The 12,669-nt window shown below is 44.0% G+C and overlaps 1 protein-coding gene across 1 annotated transcript; it reads left to right on the top strand.

The window, feature by feature from the left end:
• The first annotated feature begins 262 nt into the window (after positions 1-262).
• On the top strand, positions 263-9,269 carry LOC146176820 (uncharacterized). Its single transcript, XM_084581401.1, has 3 exons — positions 263-323; positions 2,631-3,526; positions 8,233-9,269. The coding sequence occupies exons 1-3, from the start codon at positions 263-265 to the stop codon at positions 8,836-8,838; spliced, it is 1,563 nt and encodes a 520-aa protein (XP_084437527.1). The 3' UTR covers positions 8,839-9,269.
• Positions 9,270-12,669: the final 3,400 nt, after the last annotated feature.

Here is a 12,669-nt window from a genome sequence, read left to right as displayed (position 1 = left end):
CAGATATAAATGTTTTCCACCACCACCTGCTGGTCATCGCCAAACGCCTCTAGGAGATTTGGCGTGCACGTAAAGAAGTAGCAAAGAAGTTTCATACACAGATCACAACTTTCTGTGTTGTGCCGGCACTCAGTCTTCGGCGATCGGTGCAGCAGATCAAGATGACACTTTATTTTGAACGGCTCGCGAATGTGATGCGTGTGTCTGCTGGTACACATACGTAGCTTCGCCTACAGCCAGCGCGCGCGTATAAGTGACAGCAATGCTCGCCGTACACAACTCTTTTCAGCAGCTCCACGAGAGTCTCGAAGACTGGGCGTCAGGTATATGCGCTATAGCAAGCGATTAGATAGGTAACAAATTGAATGCGGACATACGCTACTTCAGCTGCATTACCTTCCCAGTCAAAAAAAACAATGGGTCCAATTGGGAAATTTCCCATTGAAACCAATTGGTCAAATCCCAATTGTGTTTTCGCCACCCATTGAGGTCGACCAGTTCAGACCAATGGGTGTACCCATTGGATACAAATGGTTGCCCCATTGATTTGAACTTGCCACCAAGCAGACCAAATGGCCGCCCAATTCAACTCAAATGGTGCACCCATTAGATTTAGAAGGTCACCCATTTGGTTTGAACTGGTCACCTAACCAGACCCATTGAGTTCAAATGGTACACCCATTGGATTTAAAAGGTCACCCATTTGGTTTGAACCGGTGACCTAACCTGACCAATTGAATTCAATGGTACACCCATTGGATTTAAAAGGTCACCCATTTGGTTTGAACTGGTCACCTAACCAGACCCATTGAATTCAAATGGTACACCCATTGGATTTAAAAGGTCACCCATTTGGTTTGAACTGGTCACCTAACCAGACCCATTGAATTCAAATGGTACACCCATTAGATTTAAAAGGTCACCCATTTGGTTTGAACTGGTGACCTAACCTGACCAATTGAATTCAAATGGTACACCCATTGGATTTAAAAGGTCACCCAACCAGACCAATTCAACTTAAATGGTACACCCATTAGATCTGAAAGGTTGCCCATTTGGTTTGAACTGGTGACCTAGCCTGACCAATTGAATTCAAATGGTACACCCATTGCATTTAAAAGATCCCCCATTTGGTTTGAACCGGTTACCTAACTAGGCCAATTCAACTCAAATGGTACACTCATTCAATCTAAAAACCATTTTGTTTGAACTGGTCATCTAACCACACCAATGGAATTCGAATGGTACACCCACTGAATGTAAATGGTTGCCATATTAGTTTCGACTGAGAAACAATCTAGACTGAAATGACTGGATTTTTATAAACATGCAAATTAATGCATAGGAACAACTGAAACATTGGACACATTGCCCAAAATTTCTGGCTAAATGACTTGAACTAGCAAGAAATTCTCACGCAGATGCTTCAGCATTTATTCTTTATTTGAAGAATACTTGAAAAATACTGGACAATACACTTGCTCTTTGGCTTCAGTCTTCAGGACCAGGGAGATATCTGTGACTCCTTTGCAGCTCTGAAAATTTATTTCAGCATTATTAACACTGAGTATGTTCAAGGTACAATGAGAGGAAGATGGTTTACACGGTATGAAGGCCGACTGAACAAGGATAAATGGGGTACGCCTCAGTTCGCAGGTCGAGCCAACGTTTTGACAAGTGGACTTGTCTTCGTCTGGGCAAAGCAATCATTACTGGCAGGTGTTTATGCTTTTGCTTCTGAAGAAGAAAAGCTGGGGAGGGGAGGATGGGTGAGAAGAAAGTAGGTCATGAAGTGGAAAAAAAAAGGTTTCTTCAGTATGTATTTCTCAGCCTGGAATCAGCAATCCTGTGGCCTGCAAAACAAATAAAAGCAGCAGTACCAGGAAAACCTACAATACTGGTAGATGTTTAGTCGCCACTTAAGCAGGTTTGGTACAGATACACATTACAAAGGGACAGGCTTTGCAAAGGGCCCTGATAAGGAATATATCTAAGGGGGCCAATTCTTGAAGCTTTCTGCAAAGGTTGGGGGGGGGGGGGAGTACACAGAATAATAACAGCACAGTGAACCACAACTCAAGTGATAAGGAGGAAATGTGTTTGGAGAAACATGTGCACCTTATGCTATTGGGGAGCGGAATAGAGTGTATATGTATTGTGAATAAACTGTACAATTAACGCTATGTGGTATTGTAGCGTTAATTGTACACTTTAATCACCCCCGCAGGGGGCACCTGTTAAAGCAGGTGTTTGTGTGTTTTGTGCGACACCACGGACCCCGAGCACCCACGCTTAGCCGTGCGTGGCATCGTCGTGTCTGGGGAAAAGGGGATCCTGGTGGTTGAGCCGATGCCGAGTGTTTGGACCCTTAAGGCCCCTCGGTGGAGGCAACACACCACTTTGGCCCACGCTTCCCATAGACGGCACCTTCGGGCTGACCCACCCGGGGGAAATCGGCAGTCGCCTTTTCCTATCCTCCCCTTCATCTTTCACGTTCCTATCTTCTATCCTACAACTCTCCTGTCCTCTACTCTCTTCCGGTTTTTCCTTACTTCCAGGTGGCGAGGGTTAACCTTGTGTGGCTGACTACCCTGAGTTACGCCATATTAGGTTATAGTTACGGTGTACAGCTGACGTGGACAGGACTTGCCTGCCAATTCCTGCCCCGTCCCCTCATTGGGCTCCATGGTGGGTGGCTGGCGCCGCGGCCGAACATCATACATTATTTATGGCTTCTTCCTCCAAACAAACTGATCGCCTTTCCAAGAAAAGGCGGACCGATGTATCAGCCCAGTTCTTTTCAGCAAAGCATGACACTTTCCCTAAATATCATGTGATCCACAGTGAAAGCCCTGCCAAACAAGCTCGGCTAATATCCCCCTTTGCAGTATCTAGGTCTCTCACAACCATACTAGGCCCAGGATACAAAGTTAGTAAACTGGCTAGCGGGGATCTCCTGCTTGAGCTGCAAAGCAAACTCCAGTACAGCAACCTTCAGCAACTTACAACATTTGGGGATATCCCAATAACGGTCAGTGCTCACAGATCCTTGAACACAGTCCAAGGCGTGATATCAGAGAATGACTTCCTGTCACTTACCGAAGAAGAACTTCTTGAAGGTCTTTCTGAGCAAAATGTGATCGGTGTACACAGGATCAAAATCCGGAAGGACAACCAAGAAATACCAACAAAGCACATAGTTCTGACTTTCAACTCCAGCAAACTCCCTGAATCCATTGAAGTCGGTTACATCAAAGTAGACATCCGGCCCTACATTCCAAACCCTAGACGTTGTTTCAACTGCCAAAGATTCGGTCATGGCTCCCAGAGCTGCCGTGGCCGACAAACATGTGCAAAATGTGCCTCAAATGAACACAAATCTGACGAGTGTGAAGCTGCGCCACACTGCGCAAACTGTGCAGGTGAACACGCCGCGTACTCACGGTCATGTCCTTCTTGGAAGAAGGAGAAAGACATCATTACCATAAAAGTCAAGGAAAACATAACGTTTAAAGAGGCACGACAGCGATATCTTGTTAAACAGGGCACTTTTTTGTTCACAGCCAAACCGAACTATTCCAATGTGGTGGAGCATGGGGGCAGCACACCACAACAGGATTTGGTCTCCGCCGAGGGTAAGCCTCAGGCAGGGCCATCCTTGCCCCAGGCAGAAGCAGCGAAAGCTGCCCTGCCATCGCAGAAACAGGGCACACTGGCCCCAGAGCCAACAGCCCAAAAGGCTTCTCCCCCAGAAGGGAAGCCTGCAACCAACACTCCTAACTCTCCCCAAACGTCCAAAGCCCCTGAGGCAATGGACACAACCCCTTCCTCGTCCACGCTGCAGCGGCGGCATAACTCTCTAGAAAGAAAACGGAGAGAAAAACCTCGTATAACAGGACCAGAAAAACCTGAAACCTAAATTCAGGTACATTCCAAAAAAAAAAAAAAAAAAAAATGGCGTTCCTCATACACTGGAACTGCCGAGGTCTCATAAACAACTACAACGATATAAAAGACATTTTACATTCATTTTCTCCTGTAGCCCTTTGCCTACAGGAAACTAACTTAGGACCACACCAAAACATTTTAAAAGGACACAACGTTTTTCGCTGCGACCGAAAAGAAGCAAATAGGTTATCTGGAGGTGTCGCTATTGTAGTGCAGAATGGAGTAGCAACACGTGAAATTAGCCTCAAAACTAAGTTCGAAGCTGTTGCTGTTTCTATCATTCATTATAAAACAATAACTATATGCTCACTGTATCTCCAACCGCACCTAACTGTAACCCTTCATGATCTGGAAGAGCTTTTAGAACAACTGCCAGAACCATATCTGGTTGTTGGAGATTTTAATGCGCACTCCACTTTTTGGAGAAGCGATCAGACAGACACTAGAGGTCGTATATTAGAGGATTTTATATTATACAATGATGTCTGCCTGCTAAATACAGGAAAGCATACATACTGCTCCCCAAGCACGGGGAAAATGAGCGTTTTAGATTTATCATTTAGCTCCCCATCAATTTTTACTGATTTTAAATGGGACGTCTTTGACAATCCTCTAGGAAGTGATCATTTGCCTGTCATTATCAGCCTAACACCCTCACCCTCCATCACTCTAAACAAACCCAAGCGGTGGAAGCTGCACCTTGCGAACTGGGCTCTATTCCAGTCTGAAGCCAGCCTGGAAAAGGTCTTTTCCGAAAAACTCAGTGTTGACGAGATAAATGAAAAATTTACGGCCTGCATCATTGACGCAGCACTTGTAGCTATACCACAGTCTTCAGGAGTGGTACTGAAAAATCGCAAAGTCTGGTATTCTCAGGAGTGCAGAGATGCAAAGAAGAAACAAAACAAAGCTTGGGGAACCTTTCGCAGGTACCCTACAAACGAAAACCTCGTAAAATTCAAACAGGCGAAAGCTAGGGCACGGTACATCCGCCGAAACGCTGAGAAGGCTTCTTGGCAAAAATACATATCATCAATAAATAGCTCAATCACATCAAAAAAAATGTGGGAGCTTGTTCACAAACTGGATGGCAACTTCTCCCCGTACACAGTCCCCTTTCTAACATCTCCTGGCACCCAAACAAACTTACAGGAACAGGCAGATATTCTAGGTGATCATTTTTCTGCAATTTCAAGCTCACTACACTACCCAAAATCTTTTATAACATACAAAAACAAGGCCGAAAAACAAAAACTGCCAACAAGTGGAAGTACTAATGAAACATACAACAAGTTAATAACACTACAAGAAATAAACACTGTTCTTTCTGCCGGCAAGAAGACTGCACCTGGCCCAGATCAAATTCACTATCAGATGCTAGCACATCTTTCTACACCTGCATTAGAAGCACTTCTGAAATTTTTCAACAAAGTATGGGTATCCGGGAGTATTCCTGAGGCCTGGAAAAAAGCTATTATTGTGCCTTTCCTGAAACCAGGAAAGCCACCAACGGCCCCCAGCAGTTATAGACCCATAGCTCTCACAAGTTGCCTAGCAAAGTCTTTTGAAAGTGTTCTTAATACCAGATTAGCCTTTGTCCTTCATTCCCAAGAACTTCTAGACATACACCAATGTGGGTTCAAAACAGCATGTTCTACCACGGACCATCTAGTCCGCCTTGAAAACACTGTTCGTGAAGCATTTATTCACAAACAGCACTGCCTTGCCGTCTTCTTTGATATGGAAAAGGCGTATGATACTACATGGAGGTTTGGCATCCTCCGTGACCTAGCATATTTAGGCATACGTGGTAGGATGTTAAACTGTCTAAAGGACTTCTTGTCAAATCGCTCATTCCGTGTGCGTTTGGGCTCAACTTTTTCAAGGAACTTTGTACAGGAGAATGGCGTACCACAGGGATGCGTCTTAAGCACAACCCTCTTTATAGTAAAAATGAATTCCATAAGCACAGTTATCCCGAAATCCGTAATGTATTCAGCTTATGTTGACGATCTACAGATTGCATACACATCCTCTAACGTATCTACATGTGAGAGACAGGTGCAGTTGACCATAAATAAACTAGCAGCATGGGCAGACACAAACGGATTTCAGTTTTCTCCTCAAAAAACAGTGGCTCTCCTATTCTCTCTCAAACGAGGCTTACAAACAGATCCTACACTACACCTGAACAAAACGAAATTACCGGTGAAAAACGAACACAAATTTCTAGGCGTAACTTTTGACAAAAAACTCACCTTTCTTCCTCATATAAATGTCCTGAAGAAAAAGGCTTCCAAATCTCTAAACATACTAAAAGTTCTTTCCCGTAAACACTGGGGCGCTGACAGGACGTGCCTTAAACACATTTACAGATCTGTCGTACGCTCCACCTTAGACTATGGCTGCATAGTGTATGGGTCAGCTAGACCATCATATTTAAAAAAACTAGACCCGGTACATAACACAGGACTTCGACTCTCATGTGGAGCATACCGAACTTCTCCTATATCCAGTCTGCTTGTGGAAACAAATGAACCTCCTCTTGAAATCAGAAGAACTTCACTTACATGTGCCTATATATTTAAAATCAGATCTCTGCCAAAGCATATCTGCTATTCTCTAGTAACTAAATGCCCTTCTAGAACACTATTCACCAACAAACCCAATGCAGTGAGACCACTGCTCCTAAGATTTGAGCAAATGTGTCAAGAGGTTGAGCTACCGGATTGTTTACCTAGCATTGCCAAAAGACCTAACCCTCTGCCTCCTTGGTACCTGGTCCCTGAAGTTTGCGACCTCTCTCTTACACAGTTCCAAAAAACAATAACCCCACAAGAGCACTTCATACAAGAATTCCTTCAGCTGAAAGAAAAATACAGTAACTTTACAGACTTTTACACGGATGGCTCGAAAACAGATCATTATGTCGGAAGCGCAGTTGTTCAAGGCGAATGGGAGGAAATAATGAGACTTCCACAGTGCGCGTCCATCTTTACTGCTGAATGCTATGCTGTCTCTGTTGCCATAGAGAAAATAATGAAAGAAAACCTCAGGAGAAGTATTATTTACACAGATTCCCTAAGTGTAGTCACAGCCCTTCACACAAGAAATGCAGTTATACCAATACTTGGAAACATCATACACAGTATAGCAACACTTACAGATGAAGGCCCCGCAGGGGGCACCTGTTAAAGCAGGTGTTTGCGTGTACTGTGCGACACCACGGACCCCAGCACCCACGCTTAGCCGTGCGTGGCATTGCCGTGTCTGGGGAAAAGGGGATCCTGGTGGTTGAGCCGATGCCGAGTGTTTGGACCCTTAAGGCCCCTCGGCGGAGGCAACACACCACTTTGGCCCACGCTTCCCACAGACGGCACCTCCGGGCTGACCCACCCGGGGGAAATCGGCAGTCGCCTTTTCCTGTCCTCCCCCTTATCTTTCACTTTCCTATCTCTTTTCTTGGCACTGTCCTGTCTCCTCCTCCTTTCTTGCTTTTTCCTTTTTCCTGGCGGCAAGGGTTAACCTTGTGTGGAGTAGCTACCCTGAGTTACCCATATTCGGTTATAGTAGAGGTGTACAGCTGGCGTCGGCAGGGCTTGTTGCAAGTTTCCTGTCTCGCCCCCTTGTTGGGCTCCGTGGTGGGTGGCTGGCACAACTACCGAAAAAGCAAACCCTTTCATGGACTCTCTATCTTCAACACATGATCGCCCTCCAAACAAAAGAGGGCGGACCGATGTAACAGGCCAGTTCGTGCAAAAACAAAAAGAAACCTTTCCGAAATACCACATTGTTCATAGTGAACAGTCAGAAATCCCAGCTAGAAAAATCTCTCCATTTACGGTGTCAAAATGTCTCACAGGAAGCCTAGGCCCCGGTTACAAGGTAACCAAACTAACAAATGGTGACCTCTTGCTTGAAGTCAGGACCAAACATCAGTTCTCTAATCTGAAAAATATTGTGGCACTTGGGGACATACCCATCTCCATCACACCCCACCGATCTCTCAATACTGTCCGAGGTGTTATATCAGAAAGTGACTTTTTGTCCCTGACTGAGGAAGAAATGGCAGAAGGACTTGCTAACCAAAATGTCATAGGTGTCTACAGAATCAAGATCCGAAAGGATGACAAGGAAATCCCCACCAAACATCTTGTTTTGACTTTCAACAGCAGCACGCTCCCAGAATCAATTGAAGTGGGATACATAAAAGTAAATGTCAGGCCATATATACCAAATCCAAGAAGATGTTTCAAATGTCAGAGGTATGGTCATGGATCACAGAGCTGCCGCGGCCGTACCACATGTGCCAAATGTGCATCAAGCGAACATAATGCAGACAACTGTGCTGCAGCACCGCACTGTGCAAACTGTGACGGGGAGCACCCCGCTTACTCAAGAGCTTGTCCAACTTGGAAAGATGAAAAGCAAATCATTACCATCAAAACAACTGAGAATATAACTTACAAAGAAGCACGAACCAAATACTACCAGACAAAACGCACAGCATTCCAGTTCACGGCAAAGCCAAATCTCGCCGAAGTGGTGCGACGGGGCGAGGCACCACACCGGCCTTCAACACCTGCCCAGGCCACACAAAGTGAGCTTGAGGTAGGGCCTTCTGCGCCCCTGGTGGAAGTGGTTAGTACCACTCCACCCCAAAAACAGGCCACCCGTTCCTCAGGGGCGGTGGCCCACAAGACCTCTGCCCTTGAGGCGGGGTCTAAAAACAATGAACACGCGCCTCCGGCACAACTGTCCGCCTCCTCTGAAGAGGTGATGGACACATCCAGCCAAGATGGCCATGTGCCTTCGTCGTCACACAGACGGCGAAGCTCCTTGGAACGATCCAAGAAAGACAGGGCCCGCATCACGGGCCCTGAAAAATAACTCTACTTCTAAACTCACAAAAGAATAAGATGGTGTTCCTAGTGCAATGGAACTGCAGGGGACTTTTAACCAACATAAACGACATAAAAGATATCCTAACCACACTCTCACCTGTTGCGCTTTGCTTGCAAGAAACAAATCTAGGTCCCAAGCACACAAAAATACTAAAGAAATATCAAGTCTTCCGCCGAGACCGACAACAAGCCAGCAGACTTTCCGGTGGAGTGGCCATTATAGTGCAAAATGGTATTGCAGCCCGAGAACACCAATTAAACACCAGATTAGAAGCTGTGGCAGCCACATTACTTACATATAAAACCATTACTGTGTGTTGCGTGTATATTCAACCTCACCTAAAAATAACTCTCCATGATTTAGAACATCTTTTTAGCCAGCTTCCAGAGCCATACGTGGTAGTAGGCGATTTTAATGGGCACCCACCCCTGTGGGGTAGTGAGAAAACTGACGCGCGAGGCCAAGTTATAGAGAACCTTATTCTTTGCAGTAACACATGTTTGTTAAACTCCGGAAAACCTACTTTCTGTTCTCCAAACACAGGAAAGATGAGCGTTTTAGATTTGTCCTTTTGCTCGCCCTCTATTTTTAACGATTTTAAATGGAATGTTTTAAATAATCCATATGGGAGTGATCACCTACCTGCACTAATCAGTTTATCATCTTCATCTTCAACATCTGTCATACCAACCAAACCACGACGTTGGAAACTCCATTTAGCAGACTGGGATTTTTTTAGAACAGAAGCAGACTTGGAAACAATTTTTTCAGAGGAGCATAGTGTAGATAAAATGAATAAACTCATCACAGATTGCATTATAAATGCCGCGCGCCTTGCCATTCCACAAACCTCAGCAATGGTACAACAAAACAGCAAAATCTGGTGGACACGGGAATGTAGGGAGGCAAAAAAACAACAAAATAAAGCCTGGGGTAAGTTTCGAAGATACCCAACATATGAAAATTTGACAGCTTATAAAAAAGTTAAAGCTAAAGCTCGTTATATTCGTCGCAACGCCGAAAAACAATCATGGCAGAAATTCGTGACATCTATAAACAGCTCAACACCATCTAAAAGAATGTGGGAACAAGTCCACAAACTAAATGGCAGCTTCTCCTCATATACAATTCCGATTCTCACAGCACCTGGTATGCAAACGAGCATCGAAGAGCAGGCAAATATATTAGGGGAACATTTTCATAAGGTTTCAAATTCTACACACTACACAGAAACATTCCTAAAATATAAGAGCACAGCTGAAAAACAAAAGCTTCCAACAAGTGGCAGCACGACCAAACCATACAATAGTTTAATTACACTGCAAGAATTAAAGAAAGTCCTAGCTAGAGGTAAACAAACTGCACCAGGTCCTGATCAAATTCATTACGAGATGCTTGCTCATCTATCCGAAGCCTCTGTAGAGGCACTTCTGAAATTTTTTAACAAAGTTTGGGTTCTAGGGAAATTGCCGGAAGCTTGGAAAAGGGCCATTATTGTACCATTCTTAAAACCAGGAAAACTGCCAACTTCTCCTAACAGTTATAGACCTATTGCTCTCACCAGTTGTCTAGCGAAATCTTTTGAAACTATTTTAAATACTAGATTAACCTTTGTTTTAGAATCTCATGAACTTATTGATATTCATCAGTGCGGTTTTAAGAAAGGGTGCTCAACAACTGACCACATAGTACGCCTTGAAAACACTGTCCGAGAGGCTTTTATACATAAACAGCATTGCCTCGCAGTTTTCTTCGATCTAGAGAAAGCCTATGATACAACGTGGAGGTACGGGATCCTGCGGGATTTAGCAGATCTAGGCATCCAAGGCCGAATGCTAAATGTTTTAAATAACTTTCTCTCACACCGTTTTTTCCAAGTCCGTCTCGGCGCCACCCTGTCTAGAAGCTTTGTTCAGGAAAACGGGGTGCCACAAGGGTGCATTGTAAGCACAACCCTGTTCGTTGTAAAAATGAATTCCATTTGCAGAGAAATCCCAAATTCTGTTATGTTTTCGCTCTATGTAGATGACCTTCAGATAGCCTGCACATCCTCAAACATACAAACATGTGAGAGGCAAATACAAATAACAATTAATAAACTAGCGAAATGGGCCGACAAAAATGGATTTCAGTTTTCTCCTCAGAAGACGGTGGCAGTTATGTTTTCGCTCAAGCGAGGCATTCAGAACAGCCCTGTCCTCCACTTAAATAAAAAAGAATTACCGGTGAAAACTGAACACAAATTTCTAGGCATTACGTTCGACAAAAAACTTACGTTTCTACCACACATAAATATACTGAAAAAGAAAGCTTCCAAATCTCTTAACATACTGAAAGTTCTTTCGCGGAAACGTTGGGGATCCGACAGGGCATGTCTTCTACATATATACCGCTCTGTTATACGCTCACGCTTAGACTATGGGAGCATAGTATATGGTTCAGCTAGACCTTCATACCTTAAAAAATTAGACCCGGTACATAACTTAGGCCTTCGCCTTGCGTGCGGAGCGTACAGAACATCCCCAATAAATAGTCTTTATGTGGAAACGAACGAGCCTTCACTGAAAGACAGACGAAATGCACTCACATGCGCTTACGTTCTCAAAATAAGGACACGAAAAAAACACATCTGTTACCCGGTTGTCACAACTTGCCCCTCCCGAACAATATTCACAAATAAGCCTCAGACAACAAGACCATTGATTATGCGATTTGAAGACATTTGCCGTGAGCTCCATATTCTGGACACCTTGCCTGATGTCGCTCAAGAAAATAGGCCCCTGGCCCCATGGTACAACTTTCCAACAGTCTGTGACCTCACTCTTACACAGTTCAAAAAGAGCGAAACTCCTACAGAACATATATTACAAGAATATCACGCACTAAAAGAGAAATATAGCAAATGCACAGAGTTTTACACGGATGGATCAAAAACTGCCTCCTATGTGGGCTGCGCTGTAGTGGATCGGAACTCCGAAAAAATTATTCGACTTCCTCAATGTGCATCAATATTTGCAGCCGAGTGTTATGCTGTCCTGGTAGCTGTAGCAAAAATTGTGTACGAGGGCATCGAGAACAGTGTTATTTATACAGATTCACTGAGTGTGCTCACAGCTCTAAACTCCAGAAATGCAGTCATGCCATTACTCGGTAACATAATACACGATGTAATAAAGATCTCAACCCAAGGACATAACATAATATTCTGTTGGGTTCCAAGCCACATGGGCATTGAAGGAAATGAGAGAGCAGACGTGTGTGCTGCTCAAGCAGGCAGGAAAGAAATAGAGAAAGTAAACATACCTTATAAGGATTGCATAAAGTTAATTAAACGAAAACAAAAGGATATATGGCAGTCTATATGGAATAACCAAGAAAGTAATAAATTGCACCTCGTAAAGCCCAAAATAGAAGAATGGGAAACAAGCACTCATCAAGAACGCTTCATGGAGGTTACAGTATGCCGTCTGCGTATCGGGCACACACATCTCACACATAACTTTTTACTAATGAAACAAGATAAGCCTACGTGTGGAGAATGCGGAGAAGTGCTCACCGTCAACCACATCCTGATTACATGCCCAAAACTAGAGACACTACGGAGAAAGCATTTCACTATTTTTTATGATCGTGCCATCCCTTTCCATCCCAAATTACTTTTAGGAGAAAGAGCAATAATAAACTTAACATGTGTTCTTAGTTTTTTAAAAGAAGCAGACGTTCTGAATAAACTGTAAACTTTAACGAACCTTTTTCCCCTTTTTAAATAAGCACAGATTTTAACCTTGCTCTTGGCGCATGATAGCCTGAGTTGCT

Source organism: Amblyomma maculatum, chromosome 10 (genome assembly GCF_055883805.1).
Source record: "Amblyomma maculatum isolate TAMU_Amacu chromosome 10, ASM5588380v1, whole genome shotgun sequence".
Taxonomy (NCBI): Eukaryota; Metazoa; Arthropoda; class Arachnida; order Ixodida; family Ixodidae; genus Amblyomma; species Amblyomma maculatum.
This window is presented reverse-complemented; position numbering and strand designations above follow the sequence as displayed.